Source organism: Canis aureus, chromosome 32, assembly GCF_053574225.1.
Source record: "Canis aureus isolate CA01 chromosome 32, VMU_Caureus_v.1.0, whole genome shotgun sequence".
In the NCBI taxonomy this organism is placed as follows: domain Eukaryota; kingdom Metazoa; phylum Chordata; class Mammalia; order Carnivora; family Canidae; genus Canis; species Canis aureus.
Genome location: NC_135642.1, coordinates 38,663,330 through 38,680,104, shown reverse-complemented (window position 1 = coordinate 38,680,104; position 16,775 = coordinate 38,663,330). Strand labels below are relative to the sequence as shown.

The following is a 16,775-nucleotide window of genomic DNA, read 5'->3' as shown; positions in this document are numbered from 1 at the left end:
GCCGGTGCAGCCGCGCGGGGCGCCCCGGAGGCGCGGCGGCGGGGGGCGCGCGCGGGGAGCGCACGGGGGCGAGTGGGCACCCGCGGGCCGGCACGCGCGCCCCTCGGACGCGGGGACCGGGCCCCGGGCGGCGGGGGAGGGGCGGGAGCGCCCGGGGCAGGGCAGGGCAGGGCAGGGCCGCGTCCCCACGCCGTCCCCTCCGCCGCTGCCCGGGCCCCAGCGCTTGGCGAGCGGGGACCGCGGGCAGCAGCCGGCCCTTCCATCTGCGCCGCCCGCCCAGCCAGAGTTCCCCGGACTTGTCGCGGGCACCCGCCGCACATCAAAGACGCTGTTTATTTGGCTTTCTGCAAAGGAGGACGAATGAACAAAGAAGCAAAGCTGGGGGGGGGGGGGCACTGAGTGTGTGTGTGTGGGGGGGGTGGGGGGGCGCTCGGGACCCCGCGCCGGAGAAGGAGTAAAAAAAAAAAAAAAAAAACCCAAGCCCCCCCTCCCTTCTCGATTCCCAGCAAATTTTTCTTTTCTTTTTTTTTTTTTTAAAGGTGGCACGCAACTTTGGGAACCCCCCCTCCCCATTTTTATCGGTCCTACATCTTGCAAAGGGAAAACATTCAAGTGACAAAGTGATCCTGTTTGTTTTATAGTATCTAATTGGGCTGCTTTGCAGACCTAATGAGATCCGAGGGAGGACTCGCCGCCACTGCAGGATCAACTGATACATTACTACCAGCCACAGGTTTTGAGGACCGTACAGCTCGTCTTTTTTTCTTTTGTTGTTAAGTCTTCAGTTTCCTCTGTTTCTCCCCCCCCACCACCACCTCCCGCCAAATAATCATTTGCTAGTGGATCGTGGTGGTGGTGATGGGGGGAGGAGGGGCGGGGGGGGGGAAAGTCTAGCAGCCCAGGACTATAATATATATCTATTTATTATATGTCTTTCGGTTAATTCCTGATCTGAGGAGCGCTGTTTTTCACTCCCATGCGAAAGTCACCAGCGGGTAGGGCCTGATTGCTACTTTTCATGCATAGTTTTAGACACAAGAGGGCATTGTGACGTCGCGCCCAGCGGCGCCCAGTCGCAGGCCGAGCCCGGGCGCCCCACGTGGGGGCCCCGCGCTCCCATTGGCCGGCGCGGGGCGAAGCTGCCACATTATTTTGTTACTTTTCAGTCCCTATTTGGAACTGCTCTCGCGGCAGTTCAGACCTCGTGCTCGTCCCCCTCGCCTGTCTGTGTGTGGTATCCGCAGGTCCGGGGCACTTTTTTGGGTGTGTGTGTGTGTGTTTGGGGTGTGTGTGTGTGTGTGTGTGTGTTTGGGGAGGGGGGTCTGTCGGGGCGCGGAGAAGAGAGCCGGGCCGAGGAAAGGAAGGAAGGAAGGAAGGAAGGAAGCAAGCCGCAGAGCTCCCCGGTCTCGGGCTGCGCTCTCCTGCCCGTGCGCTCCGGGTCGGCGGCGGCGGCGGCGGCGGCGCCGAGCGCTCCTCGCCGGGGACGCGGCGCTGGAGCTGGGGACAGCGAGGACCCCCGCGCGGAGGCTTCCCGTGCCCGCCGGAGTTGGGATGCAAGGGCGGCCGCTGTGCAGCTGCTGAGCGTGGACTTTCCTCCTCGGCCCCGGGAAGGGCTCGGGCTTGCAGCGGCGGCGGCGGCGGCGGCGGCAGCAGCAGACGGAACAGCAGGCTCTGCTCTCCGAGGGGGGGCGTCGAAGCGCCCGCGCCGGGCTCCCGCCCTCACCCTCCGGCGCTCCCGCGGCCCCCAGCCGCCACCTCGGAGCTCGCCGCCTTCCTCGTCGCCCCGAGCGCCGCCTCCGGGATCAGCCCCGCGCGCCCCCGATGCTGGGGCGGCTTCGGCGCGCCCCCCGCGCGGCGCGCCGCGCCGAGTGATCCAGAGGGGGCCCGCTCGGCGCCCCGGGAGGGGACCCGGGCCTCGGGACCCCGCGCCGGAGCCACCGGGGAGACGACGATGTCCGCGCAGCCCCGGGCCCTGACGCGCCCCACGCAGCGGGGGGAAGGCGGCCGGCCGCAGCCCGCCGAGCCCTAGGCGCACAAAGCCCGCGCCCGCCGCCCGGCCTCGGCGCCCGCCGACGACTTTGCCGCCGGCCCCGCGGCTCTTTGTCTGCACTTGGGGCGGCCGCCCGACTCTGGGATTTCGCTGCGAGAGCGGGCTGGGGGCGCCGGGGGCGAGCTCTCGGTGTCCCGGCCGCCCCCCGCTCGGGCTTGGCTCCCCCCTCCCCCGCACCTCCCCGGCCCGAGCTCTCGGCGCTTCCACGCTCGCGGAATCACGACCCCTCCCTGCCATGTATCCGCAAGGCAGACATCCGGTGAGTAATTGCAACTCGGTTTATTTAAGCATCTATCATGGCAGGGTAAACGAGGCAGTTTATCTGGCACCTCCATTTTGCTTGTTGCTACCTTTATGGGGTGTGTGTGTGTGTGTGTGCGTGTGTGTGTGCGTGTGTGCGCGCGCGCTCACACAAAGGGGATGGGGATGGGGATGGGGATGGGGACCCGGACCGGGGGGCGCCGTTGAGAGGGGAGGTCAGTCCCGCCCGAGTGGCGTGGGGGGCTGCCCGCGTTCCAGCCCAACTGTTTGTTTTTTCTCGCCGCCCTCCGCCCCCTCTGCCCCCACCTCCCAACTCGCCGGGCCGCGTCTCCCAGTCCCGGGCTTACTTGGGAACGGGAGCCCCATTCGTGCAGGGGATGCGAGCCCCGGCCGCCAATGGGGAGGGATTGGGGGCGCCCCCCTCCACCCACACCCCCCCACCCGCCCCGTCGGGCAGCTGAGAAACTTGCTGGGAAGGTTCTGGGCTGCGAGGGTGGCCTCCCGGCCTGGGCGGGGGCAGCCGGGGGCCCCGGCTGACGCCCCCGCCCCCGCCCCCGTCTCTCCTCGCGGGCTCCAGGCTCCCCATCAGCCCGGGCAGCCGGGATTTAAATTCACGGTGGCTGAGTCTTGTGACAGGATCAAAGACGAATTCCAGTTCCTGCAAGCTCAGTATCACAGGTAAGGCCGGTGGGGGTGGTGGGGGGGGGGCGCGCCCCGGGGCGGGCGGGGAGGGGCGGCCCCGGCGCGGCTGCTGCGGCCCCCGTGGGGACGGAGGGGGCTCCCGACCCGGGGCGGCGGGGCGGCGGGGGCCTCCGCCTTTTGTTTCCCCTTCCCGAGCGCGGCGCTTTAACCCTCTGCTGCCCGCCGCCTCCCGGAGCCCCGGCCGCCCGCGGGGTGCGAGGTCGGGGGCGCGCCGCCTTCCGAGGGTGGCCAGCCCGGCCGCCCGCGCCCCCCTCCCCTCCCCTCCCCTCCCCAGCCCGGCCCGGCCCCCCGCGGCCCCGAGAGGTCCAGGCGCTCGGCCGCGGGAAGTTTCAAGTTGTTTCCCCCCCTTCCCCGCGGTGGGGACCCGAGCCCCGCGCGCCCCGGGGCTGCGGGAGGGCGGGGGGGGGGACCCCGGGAGGAGGAGGGGGGGAGCCGCGACGTGGGAAAGTGGCCGCGGCGCGGGAGCCCCGGAGGAGGTGGCTCCGCGGGTGCCGGGCCTGAGCCGGTCCTCCTGCCCTCGCAGCCTCAAAGTGGAGTACGACAAGCTGGCGAACGAGAAGACGGAGATGCAGCGCCATTACGTGATGGTGAGAGGCGGCCGCGGCCCCGGGTCCCCCGAGTGCGCCCCGGATCCCCCGCCAGCGCCCCCCGGAGCCCGGGCCGCTTGCAGGAGGGAGGCGGAGAGCAGCGGCAGGCCGGGCCGCCCGGGTCCAGGCGGGGCGCCCCTTCGGCCTGGGTGCTCGTGGGTGCTCGTGGGTGCTCGAGGCTTTCCAGAGGGCTGCTTGCCCTGCCTTGGCTAGTGAGATGGGATTGGATCAGCCCATGTAAGGGTTGGATAAAATCTCCCACCCCAGACCTCCTGGGAGTGTTTGGAAACTTTGCTGCTCTGCAGCCCTGGGATCTAGCCAGAGTGGGACAGAAGCCCTCCCTTCCTCCCCCCTGCCCCCCCCCCCTGGGTTTTGTGACGGTGGAGGGGCCTTCTGAAGCCCTCTGCCTCCGTTCCCCTCCCTCCGCAGGGATACCCCAGCTGAGAGTCTGGCCCGCCTTGGGGCGGTAGGTAGACTCTCACCCCTCTCCCAGTGTCTGTTCCAGGGAGTTTCAATCCTCTATCTGTGAGAGGACATGGAAGGCACTTAAGCACCCTCCCTGCACTGCTTTCCACATAAGAGGCCTTCCACACGTTGCTAAATAACTCTCAGAGGACAAGAGGGTCCCAGTGTACACACGATTCCCTGTTGAACCCGAACCTTGTATAAACAGGATATATGGCACATGCGGTGCTTGTGGGAGGGAGGGCTCGGCTCCTCATACTACTGCATATATAATGTTCTGTGCAGATGAGAACAGCACTCGCCCCTTCCCTTGTCAGCTCTCGAACCCCTCTCCGTACCTGGCTGTGGGGTTTGCTTTGAACTTCTTTAGCAGATGTATTTTGAAAGTAGGATTTGGCCAGAAACCTTCCCAAAAAGCTGATTTTTGCAAGGGGAACAGATCAGTGTGTTGCCCGTTAATGGCCGTTCTTTTTCCTTGTAGTACTATGAGATGTCCTATGGCTTGAACATTGAAATGCACAAGCAGGTAAGTGCTTTTCTTTTTTCAAAAAATCTATTTAATGGTTACAAACACATAATACGTGGGTTTCTGATCACCCCTCCTGTGTGAAATGAGTCCTTCTGTTCCTCCTCCGCCTCCTCCTCCTCCTCAAAGAGTGACTGGATCCAGGCTCCGAAATGCAGGGTCTGAGGCATTGCTGATTTCTTGGACATGTTGAGCTTTTAGCAATCGAGCTTGTGAAATTAGCCCTGGTCTTGGATCTCGGTGGAAGATAAGGGAGCAAAGGGAAAGTTATACCTTCAGGATCTGCTTTACAAACTCCTGAAACCCGGAGGGGGCTGGCAGGCTGCTTTCACATGTTTTAATGTAGGAGGGGTGTGTGTGTCCCCACATGCAGAAATGTGATGTTCTTTCTTCCTTGGTAAGATTAAACTTCAAGAACCTAAAAAGCCAAGGCTGAGCCATCAGAATTTAAGGGAACAGGCCACTGACTGCTGAAAAACATGAAGCCAACATCAACTAAACCCCTAACGTCTTACAGTTCCGAGGGAGGCCGCTTTCTCCTCTCTATCTTAATTTGAAGGCGGCTGGGTTCCCATTTTACGGAGAAGGAAGCTGAAAGGAGAGGTGAACTTGCCCAGGGGCAGCCTCGCCAGGACTTTTGAGACGGCTGGGCTGGAAGTTGAGCTCGGCTTTGAAATCCTGAAGTCAAACCAGTTTAGCTAGTGCGATGTTGTTTGATGGATATGTAAACTACCTCGTATTGTCACTCTTCTAATAACAGTATACCTCAACCCGAGCAAATACAAACACCCTTTATCTCCGTGCATATCAGTAACTAGTCCCCGGTGCTAGGCTGGGCTGTAGGGAGAGGCCTGTTTGTGTATTTGTGTTCCAAGGAGAGGCTGCCCGTAATTTGGCTTGGCCAGCGATTAGAAGTGACTTGGCACGAATAAATGGCGCAGGCCGGTTGTTCTTTTTAACAATTGGTGTTCTTGAAATCTCAGAAGGTTGTTGACTCATTCGAGCCTCTGGTGACCGTGACTTGAATGGATTTTCTACTTTACGTTAACAGTCGTTTACAAGGTCTAAATTTTGTTATTTCAGCGGGGCAGGGGCCTGGGCAGGTGAGAAGGGCAGGTGACCCTGGAATGCTTGTAGATTGCCACCTGCTCCAGTGGCTTCCTAGCCAGCCTTTTGAGTTTGTGGTTTTCCTTTCTCTCCTGGATGAGCCCTAGGGAAGGGCCTGAGTTTATTGAGCAGTGTGGGAAGGCAGTCTGTGGCTTTCTGAGGGATTAGCTCCTCAGGAAGGCATAGGGAGGCTACTAGGTTTTTGCCTCTTGACCCACAGAAATCATAAGCAGGCATGGCTTTGTACGTAGAGGTATTACTCTTTGGAAGAATGGACCGGGGACTGGTTCTGCTCATCTTTAGGTGGGACTGACCAGGCCTGACCCATCGGGTCAGAACGCATGCCACAGACCTGGGGTCTCAGGTGTTCAAGGACCTTGGGGTATTATGCCAGCTGCCACCGCCTCTCCTTTCTCCACCCCCTCTTTTTTTTTTTTTTTTTTCCCCTCAGTGCTTAGTATCTTGGGTGTGTTTAAAGAGGGTAATTGCACCCAGGTTTAAAATTTATAGCAGCAGTTATTCTAAGAGCTTCGTAATTAAGGTGTAATATGTCGTTGCATGTTGAGGTCTGCATGGGTGGTGTTCCCCACGTCTGTGAGTGGATGGTTCTTTGGCACAAAGAATCCACCTTGGCTGGTGGAGCGAAGGTGTTCCCGGAGTCTGGGGGAGACTCTGAACTCTGGAAGAGTTAACCGTCCTACCGCACTTGGTGGTGGGGTTTGCATCCGGGCAGCTGTGTGCATCTGGGACTTCTGGCTCTGCCCCAGACGGGGGTTCTTAGGGGGAGAATGCCTGAGGTTTGGCGACATGGTCTCATTTAATCCTCTCAGCTGCTAGAGGCAGACAGATGGATTCTTTGCACCCTTTGTATGGGCCAGGAAACTGAGGCTTTAGGGAGGCCAGTGGGGCAGAGCTGGGACTCCAGGCCAGGCATTTGGATTCCCAGGCGGGGCACTTTACCCTGCTTTTACCCACTCACTTTGGCCTTCCAGCCAGTTCCCCTTTGCTTCCCAGCATGAAGGTGCATGCTCTGAGCGCCCAGTCCTTTGCAGGGTTTATGGCAATCTCTTTGAGTTGGGTGAAATCGCCCTGTGGCTGTGGAGAAACAGAGGCAAGGAGGTGAAGAAACCCGAACTGAGAAATGCAACCCTGACCTAATGGGGCCGGCCACTCCCTAGGCTTGCGAGGGTTCTGCAGAAGAGAACCTAGCCACTAATTGTAGTGTGGGTCTTGGGTGCATTTGGCGGATGGTGGTTAGGCCTGAGCAAACAAGTTTATCAGCTGACCTGTTTAGCGGTTGACTGGTGTTTTATCTGCACACACAATCAAGTGACTGGAGTGCTTGAATTATTCATGCAGTGTCCTGCCCTCTAGACTTGACTGTTCGTGTGATTACATCTGCCTGGAACAAACAGGCTGGATTCTTCATCTTTAAGCTCAGGGGTGGGGGTGGGGACTGGCTCTACCTTTATGTAAGAGGTGATCTCCAGAGCCAGCATCTTGGGAAGCGTGGGGGTCCTCAGCCTGCGGTCTCACGCCACACCCCCTCTTAACAGCAGCAACCGCCACCACTGTTTTTTGTTGTGTGTGTGTGTTTTTTTTTTTTTTTTTTAAGCTCTCCTTTGCCGTCGCTATGGGAAATGCCTATTAGTTGGGAACCTCAGGTTCAGCCAGATGGGCCCCGAGTATTGAAAGAGGGCAGCTGATGAGGTGCTTCCAGCCCATTTTTATTTTCCCGAGAGGTTCAACTCACTGTGGCTGGCTCCTTTCCTGGCTGTTTCTCTGTCTCCTCCTCGTTCTCTTTCCAGGCCGTCAAATCCCAGAGAAGTAATAAATGGTTTCTCCTCCTACTCCTCTGCCTACCTCCCTAATTATGGCAGAGCAAAGATTACAGAATCACGGGCCAGGCTTCAGCCTTCAGTGGGTCACCCACCTCCCCCCAGGCCCCTGCTTTCAAGGCAGAGTATCAAGGGTGATTCAGCAAGGCCAGGGAGGCGATGGTGGTTGACCTGTTCCTGCTGAGGCTGGCCAGTGTCGGCCACCCATCGGCCACCAGTCACAAAGCCAGCTTAGAAAGGAGCACCCCAGAGCACCTGTTGGGCATTGGGTTTGAGGCTGGGGAAGCTGGGTCAGGCTGTCTCGCTCTTCCTCCCTCCCTCCCCCCACCATCAGCGCAGAGGTTTCAAAAGATGACTTTTGGGGTATTTGGACTTTGGGGCAGCATCATGCCAACGCCTTACAGTCCTCTTTTTGCTGTAAACCCAGAGGAGCGACCCCTTCCTCCAACTTGCTTTTGGCATCCTGCAACTGGGATGCCCTTTGGCTTCTCATCCAAGTCACAGATGAGGAAACTGAGGCCCGGGAGGGGAGCTGAGCTTACCCGCTCACCCAGTCCCACATTAGTGCCAAGTCTCTGTTGAGCAAGACTCAAGAAATGAAGCATTACTTGTTTACTAACCAATGGCGCTCTGTGGCTTTATCATTGCTTCTTTCTGCGTTATCATCTCAAGAGGCTAAGACTACGGACCTGACTATACCAAAGTACAAAGTACCCTATTTCAGGTCGTATAACCATATCAGCTGAATACTTTTTTGCCCACAGTCCCCTTCTGAATTGCCAGCTATTTGCACAACCAATGATTTGATGTGCGTCATAATAAACAGAACGCATAGCTAGCAACCCCAGAGGTAAGGTTCACCGATGAGGTAAAAGTGGCAAAACCTGTGAACTTTTCCCCCCCGAGGATACAGAAAGCCGTGCAGGTGGCCACGAACACGGGGCGAAAGAAAGAGATGGGAAATCTCTGTTGGTCCCTCCCCTCTCATCGGCTAAGTAATTAAGGGTTTGGCTGGAAGATCTCCAGGAACAAGGTGAAGTTCTGTGACCATCACTTCTGGAAGTGCGGGTAGCCAGAGGGAACCAGCAGGTGGCGAGGTTACAAAGGCTGTGCCCAGGATGCCTGTTGGTGTGGCATCGGGGTTGAGCAAAGAAGAGATCCAGAGTAGTGTTTTTTGCTGGCTTCTAAGCACCCCGCCTGGGATCTGGTTTCCACCTAACCTTTCCTACATGGTCACTCTTGCCCTGGACAGTCTTCCTCCAGAAACCCAGCTCCTCTCACTGCCCTGGGGGCCTGCCATGGTCATCATTGGGGTCTCCTAAGCTCAAAGTCCCCTTCCCCAGATTGCCTTCTCTGGACCCCTGTTCACCCTCTATGAGCCGTACAGAGCGGGCTTTGTGTGGTGCTCTGGCTCTTTCCCTTCTCATATGCTTGATCACTGGGATGACCTAGGAGATGGGCAAATGTCTCCAGCCCTTACTCAAGGAAACTGAGCCTGGCTTCTTAATAAGACTTTTTAATTTTTTTTTAAAGATTTTATTTATTCACGAAAGACAGAGAGGCAGAGACATAGACAGAGGGAGAAGCAGGCTTCCTGCAGCCCTTTGTAGGACTCTATCCCAGGACCCCAAGATCACGACTTGAGCCGAAGGCAGATGCTCAACCACTGAGCCACCCATGTGCCCTTAATAAGACTTTTCATGAACTCTTCCAGGAATAGGAGCCCCCAGAGGGCACAGAGCTCTTCTTTCTCTCTGGATTTCTCCTTCTCCATGTAGGATAGGACGGGTCTGGTCTATGTCAGAAGCCCTTTATTTCCATTTTGTCCTAGGAGTGAGTCACTCAAGGAACGAGCTCCCTTTCCCCTCCTGCATGGAAAAGTGTATTTTTTTTTTTTAAAGATTTTATGTATTTGCTCATGAGAGAGAGAGAGAGAGAGGCAGAGACACAGGCAGAGACAGAGCAGGCTCCTTGCAGGGAGCCAGACGTGGGACTCGATCCAGGGTCTCCAGGATCACGCCCTGGGCCGAAGGCAGGTGCTCAACCGCTGAGCCACCCGGGCTGCCCGGGAAAGTGTATTTTATCTGGATCTGTTTGCACAAAATACCGGAACACTGAGGCAGAAAGGTAGTCAAGGCCAAACCTCCGTGGGACTCCCCCTGTGACCTGGCTCCCTCGCGTGATGTCCTTGCTCACACTTCATCATCTCGCTTTTGTAAGCGATGGAGGAGGCCCCTCTGCTGGGGTCTCTTCTGTGCACTTAGCACGAAACAGGTGCTCAGTAAACACGCTGGTTTTTAATTTTTTTTATTTTTCCCCCTTTACTCAGAATTACTCAGGTTGTCAGAGGGTGGGATTCTGATTCCCTGAGCTCTGGCAGTAGGAAGTGAGGGTTTTAATTGTGGGTTGGCCACCAGCTCTGCAGGCTTCCTCCTACGGCTCGGCATCCAGTTTCTTCATCAGTGAAATGAGGGGGTTGGATTCCTTCCAAAACGGTTATTAGGGGCCTGGGATGTGCTGGGTGTGGGCTGGGGCTGGTTACACAGCCGAATAAGACACCATTCCCTCCGCTGGGGAGCTGGCATCTAAATAAGTCATGGCAGTGCAGTGAGGTAAGTGCTAATGTGGCCCAGTGTCACAGGAGGAGCACCCAGGACAGGACAGCTTATTCTTCCCCGGAAAGGGGAGTCGGGTCAGAGAAGACTACACCGAAGGGCTGTTACCTGAGCCCGGTCTTGGAGGGAGGGCAGGGGTTGATGAGGCGAAGCCGGGCAGCAGGAGGAGGAGGGGACGGTCCTCTCTCTCTCTCTCTCTGGCCACAAGTTGGAATGGCAGGGGGTGGGGCGCCACTGGGGGCTGAGGCGAGGTGGTGACATTTAGCCAAGCGATGGCCAGGGCCTCTGCTCTCGCACTCCGGGCTCCGGGGCTCCCTCTGTCCCCGCCTGGCTCTGCAGGGCTGGCCCGCGTCCACCCCGGGCGGCTGCTGGGGGGTTGGGGGGGCCGCCCGGGCCGCCGAGGCCTCCCACGTCTGCCTCTCCCACGTCTGCCCCAGCGTGCGGCTTGGCACTTTCCTCCCCAAAGTGGCCTTGCCTCCTCTCCCGCGCGGGTAATTCCGTAATGACTGGTTCTGACCCGCCCCTCCCCCATATTTAATTCTCATCAGCCAGCTCTCTCCACTTTGCTATTAATGATAGCAGCCAGCAAAATAGCTTTCAACATGCCATTGACAGTCTGGTTTAAGAGAGCACTTGAAGGAGTGCTAGACAGCTGAAAGCACCCATAATTGTGTACCAGAGTGAGAACTGCGTGCTCGAGGGCCTTGTTTTTATATGCTTAAAGGGACAATATCTTGTTTTCAACAAATGCTCTCTGAGACTCGCGGCCAAGATGCTGGCTTCTCTTGCGCTCTGCTTTCCTGCCCTGGCTTTTTCTTTTCCTCCCTCTTGCTTCTCACGCCGCGTGTTCCCCCTCGGGCTGGGGCTGGGGCTGGGGACAAACTTAGGGAAGGGGCCGGGAGGTGGGGGGCAGATATCCTGCCCGCACTAAGCAAGGACCCTTGGGTGGGCCGGTGGCCGCGAGGCCTTATCCACTGCTGATGGTGGGCCGGGCCCGGCCCCGGCCCTGGCGTTTCTGGGGGAGGGACTGGGAGTGCCCGTTCTCCCCCGTGTATTGATTTTGAGATCTTCTGTTGGCCAAGGATGTCACTGCCTGGGGGGGCGCAGCGTTGGCTTCCAGTGAGCCCTCTGTTTCTGGGAAGGCCACCTCTGGGGGGCCGGGAGCTGTCGGGGAAGGCTCCACGTACTCCGAGAAGGCGTATCAGGGAACCTCGAAGCCCCTGGCTCCTTTCTAAGCACATTCTGGGAGGCTCTTCATCGTGCAGAGGCCCCTCGAGAAAGCATGAGGGTCCATAGGGCAGGGGTTTATTCCTCTTAAGTGGAGGTTCCTGCAGGACTTTGGGGTTTAACCCGGGGTTCCATCTACTCAGCTCTGGAGATTTTGCCTGAGAACAAAACCTCCCTCCCCCTTCACCCCAACCGACTTCATTACTCTGAAGATGCAGCACAGGCTTTGGGGAAGAGGTTGCCCTCACCCCACTGCCACCAAAGCTTCCCTTCACCGATGGCATCCTTTGAAGGGTGGAGAAAGAACCAGGCTCCCAGCGGTGGGAAAGCAAAAGTGGGGCTGTGGGGCCGTGGCAACGGCTCGGAGTGTGGATGGGGTCACTCCTCTCACCTACCACATGAGTGACCCCCTCCAGAGGCCCGGGGCCCTGGGGCAGCTGCCGCTGCTGCCACCACCACTTAAGTATCCCGGTAGAAGGCCTTTACTGAGGACAAAGAATTTGAAAGCTTTGATCTTCGAACTATTATAATAATATCGACCTTTGGTATTTCCGTAGCACTTGTTTGCAAAGCACGGTAGACATTTTCATTGTAGGAACCTAAAAATAACAGGTATTCGAGTGCAGGACAAACCCACCCCAGGAGGAAAGCATCAGAGCACCGGGCGTGAAGATGTCCTGGGTGCATCCAGGGCACCAGAGGGCTGCATCCTTAACCTGCACGTGGCAGCAGGCCCCGGGTGTGCACGTGGAATGCTGACTGTCTGAGTTCCCTAAGGGACAGGACCATTTTGTATTCATTCACCAAGGCCCCTGCGCGCCACCTGGTGCTGGGCCCATACTGGGTGCACAGTGTATGTTTTCAGTGGGGGGGGGGGGGGGGCAAGGACTCACGGAGGGAAATGTTCTAGTCTGGGGTTCTCCTCGACCCTGTGGAGCATTATGGACTTTGTAGGGGAAGGATACGGGTTTTCTTGGGCTTCTGAGAAAGATCTGTTGGCCGCCAAGTTGTGATTGGAGAAAGAAACGTACAAGTGTCGTCGTGAGCGTTTCTTTTAAAGCGTGTTTAGTGTAGTTTGAAGTTTTTGTTTTGTTTTGTTTTTCATTTTGTACCGTGGACAGTTTCAAGGTGCAAATGGAAGAAGGGACGTGGTGAGGAGAGCGATCGCTCGGAGGTAGATGGAAAAGCAGAGACGGGGGAGGAAGGGGTGGGAAGAGAGAACAGGCTGAGCTGCGATTACAAGAAAGAACAGAGTAGCAGGGAGGCGAGGGGGTCAGTGGCTTGGAGGTAAATTGGTAAGCGGTGCTTGGCACGCCGTGGCTGTCTATTTGGGTGTGGAGCTCCACAGGCCATAGCCTTACCCCATTGCCCTTTTTCAAATCCTTGGTGACCACTGTTCACAGCTCTTCAGATGCTTTTTTGTTGTCGTTTTAGAAAAATGGAATGAAAGCGAGTCTAGCCCAATGGGAGAAGTTCCTTTTCAGTTTGCCCAGGATAGCTACATCTTCTGTCCTAAGGAGACCCAAATGATGAGCAAACGTCCTGGCCCCAGGCCTGCAGCCCTGGGAATACCAGGAGCATGTTGGGGAACAGGGCAGGGCGTGCTTCTTGGTTGGCTGAGCAGGCTTTGGTTCTGGGCTCCTGCACCACCCTGCCCGTCTGTGACCAGAGGCTGGAGGAAGACTTCCTACCCAGTCCCCAAAACTAGCCCAGGGAGAGCTCTCAACAGGCCTCTCGTGACCCATCAGGGGCGTGCTTTGTGAACCAGTGGTGATTTCTGCTGGGAAAAGCACGGTGATCTAGGGGAGACCAGGCGCTGGCCTGGGGTGGGGGACAGGAACTATCCAACTTCCTGTCCATGGGGAGGTAGGGCGGACTCAGTGGGCCCCGGAGCAGCCACAGCTGATCCCACAGGGTCTAGAGTGAGGGGCCGAGGCCCGATGGGAGCAGAGTGAGCCTGAGATCCAGCAGGTGGAGGCTGTGAGTCGGCCAGGACTGCGGGCCCAAGGGAGCTTTAGCTTCCTCTTGCACCGTTCCCGTTGCTTTTCCTGGAAGGGGGCACCACTTCCTCTGAGCCCCCTCACCACTAGAGAGGGCAGAGCAGTCCTCCTCCTCCTTCTCCTCCTCCTTCTCTGCCTCTTCTTCTTCTTTTAAATGAATGATTTTATTTATTAATGAGAGACACAGACCGAGAGGCAGACACCGGCAGAGGGGGAAGCAGGCTCCCTGCGGGGAGCCCGATGCGGGAGTCGATCCCAGGACCCCAGGATCACACCCTGAGCTAAGGGTAGACGCTCAAGGCTGAGCCACCCAGGCATCTCAGCAGTTTTCTTCTTGTCTGGCTTTGCCTCAGGGCAGAAATCCTAGGAAAAGACTGGAACCACTGAGGTTGGCAGTTGGCACTGCCCTGTGTCCCACCCTCCTCAATCCTCAGGCCCTCACACTTCATCTCAGAGGCACGAGGAATCTCCTCCAAGCCAGCCTGAAATGGGGAGACGCAGCAGCTCCTCAGAGAGCAGCTCTGCCCCTGCCAGAGTTCTCTCACTGTTGGCTTGATGCTGGCTCCCATGTCACCCAGCACTCGTGTGGGCACCCAGCCCGTGGGAACTTCTTACAGGGGGCGCCTGCGGGTGCCGTCTAGATGCTTCTGTCTCTTCGCCTGTTTGAGTTTCTCTAGTCTCTCACCGGAGTCTGACCCCACTTCTGCAGGGACCTACCTCTACCTGGCCCTCCCTCACCTTCCCCCCTGCACCTTCCCTGTCCATCAGTGGGGAGTGGGATGGGTCCCTGAGAAGACTTTTTCCTGGCACCTTTGTGCCGGTGGATTCTGAGTTTCTCCGTCAGAAGTCACTGGTTTTCAGAGGGGCATCCTGGGCCATCTTGTACGGAGCACCGGGAGCTGGGAAGTGGCAGGTCCTGGTGGCTAAGTGACCAGCTTGGAAGCGGACAACCTTGGGTTTGAGGCCTACATCAGGACTTCCTGGCCGTGTGGCGTGGGCTGACTGTGTGACCTCTGCAAAGTTGGCTGTACTGGGGAGAATCGTGACCCCTGCATACCAGAGCAGTGCTGTCCAATAGAACTTTCTGCAACAGCGGAAAGTCCAGTAGGGTAGCCAGCAGCCACCTGTGATTCCTGAGCACTCAAGATGTGGCTGCTGAGCTGTACGTTGAGTTCTAATTAACGTTCACGAGGCACACGGGGCCTCATCTGTTGGACCGTGTGGTTACAGGCAGCGTTACCAGGAGTGTGTAAGGTGATGCATGGTAACTGCTTAGCACGGTCCCTTGCGTGTAGGAAGGCCTCGGCAACGTATTTTCCCGGTGGGGGGTGGGAGGGTAGAGTCCCCAAAGGCCTCAAAAAGTGAGGCCAAGATCCTTGGGGTCGCAGAGGTTTGTAGAACTTCCCAGAGGCCCTTCCCTTGTGCTGTTTGTTGGGTCTGCCTGCCAGCCTTGCAGCAGAGGCCTCATGAGCAGTGGCTTCCAGCAGCACTGACCTCACTGGGGTAAGTGACTGGCTCGTGGTCTCCAGTGGACCTGGAGGTGGGTTCAGAACTAGAAACCGGGTCTCTTTCACTCACGAACCACCCATTTGCTCCATAGGCCCTATCAAGGTGTGGTCTTCTGTGGTCTCCCCACATGTCCCACCCCAAGACCCACCTGTATGTCACGACTTTGATTCTAGGGCCCCAGTCAAGGCCTTTAAGAATTCGGTAAAATGTGTGTCAGCCACGTGCAGATCAGGGTTTCTCAGTCTGGGCATTATTGACATTGGAGGCTGGATAATTCTTTGGGGCAAGGCTGTCCTATGTTCCCTAGGATTAGCAGCATCCCTGGCCTCTACCCACGGTTTGTCAGTTGCGACAACCCTCACTGTCTCCAGACTTTGCCACATGTCCCCTGGGGAGCAAAAATGCCCCACCCCCCACCCCACTCAGGGTATGAACCCTTCCTCTAAGGGGAAAAATTCTTGCTCGAAGGTCTGGCTTTGTGACCTAGGGCAGCTCCTTGCCTTCTCTGGGCCTGGTTTCTCCTTATCTGTAAAGTGAGATGTTGAATGCGGTGGTGATTTGGGAGGAGGTCCCACACCGACCCATAAACAAGTTTCAAAATAACCGATCTTGATTTTTTATGGCCTATGAAATGCCACCACTCCTGCCATCCTTGTCTGGAGAGAGAGAGGACCCTCTGACCCTTTCAGTCTAAGAGGGGCGTGCTTTTAGGTAGTGAACTCCGCAGTGGGTGGATAGAATGGGGCTCTGTTCCTGCAGTCAGCCTGTCCCTTCCCCCCGACACCTCATTTTCCTTTCCTGCCACCCGGATTTCCCAGCGAGCCTCTGGCCTTAAAAAGTCATAGCCAGCGTTTTATTTGTAGCGGTGACCTTACGGGGAGACCCCCAAAATTTAACGAGCTGCCTCGGCAAGGGTAATGTGACTTTTACAGCCTGTTGAGGGGCAAGGGGAGATTTGCATAATGTTCCAAGGGGGATTAGGTGGCTGGGGGTTGCCATGGCAACCCCACGGGGATGAATTGAGAATTTTTCCTCCTGGCGGGGAGTTGGCCAATGGAGTCTGGGAAGGTGGGGGAGGGAGGCAGAGGGTTATCTGAGGGGAGGGAGGGGAGGGAGGAGACCGAGAGGACGGAGGGCCTAGGGATGGATGGTGGGGGAGTGGCGCCTGGGATGAATGGGCAGTGTTGGGGGAAGGTCTAATCTGCAAAGGCTTTCCCTGTTCTGTCTACACAAGCAAGCTCTTTGAGGGCCATCCCCTGGAGTGGGGGTGGGAGGCAAGCAGAGTTTAATGTGTTTGGGAACCAAGAAATTAAAGTGAACAAATATTTAAAGATTATTGGATCTTGTTAACAGGAAGCCCGGTGGATGGAAATGGAGAGTCTGAGAAATGAAAGTCGTAGAGTCTGAGAGCCAGGGAGGGACTTGGCCGTCACCTAGGCCCAGGTCTCTCCCATGGAGTGGTGTCTAACCCTGGGTCCCTGTTGGGTCACTGTGGAATGCTCCTAAGGACGGAGTGCTCGCTCTCACACAGCACCTGATGCATCTTTGAGAGCTCTGATGCTTATACTGCACCCAAATCTGCCTCCTTCATGCAGTGGGAACTGCGGCCAGAGTGCAGGACAGATCTGGGACCGGAGTGCAGGGCTCTAGACTTGGTCTTGCCAGCTCTTTGCAGGGTCCGTGGCCTAGATGCCTCCTCTCTCGCCTCCCCCACCCCCACGCTCTTCCCTCTTGCTCAGCTTCGCCATTCCCAATGCCCTTACTCCCTAGACTCTTGGAAGAAAGGGCCAGAGATTTCTGGTAGGCAGAGAAAAAGGAGGGTGGGATTCCAGGGGGGCACGTGGAAGAGGGTCACATCCCAAGCCCCGGGACCCCAGACTCTCTTACC

General features: G+C 57.4%; 1 protein-coding gene across 19 annotated transcripts in view; it reads left to right on the top strand.

The window, feature by feature from the left end:
* Positions 1–2,139: 2,139 nt before the first annotated feature.
* Positions 2,140–16,775, top strand: part of TLE3 (TLE family member 3, transcriptional corepressor) — a 68,037-nt gene continuing 53,401 nt past the window's right edge. For all 19 annotated transcript variants that reach the window (XM_077881706.1, XM_077881702.1, XM_077881694.1 and 16 more), the window contains exons 1-4: positions 2,140–2,309; positions 2,889–2,989; positions 3,537–3,600; positions 4,547–4,591. In XM_077881706.1, the coding sequence (XP_077737832.1) occupies positions 2,286–2,309; positions 2,889–2,989; positions 3,537–3,600; positions 4,547–4,591 (234 nt within the window). In that variant the 5' untranslated portion in view covers positions 2,140–2,285. The remainder of the gene's footprint in view (positions 2,310–2,888; positions 2,990–3,536; positions 3,601–4,546; positions 4,592–16,775) is intronic.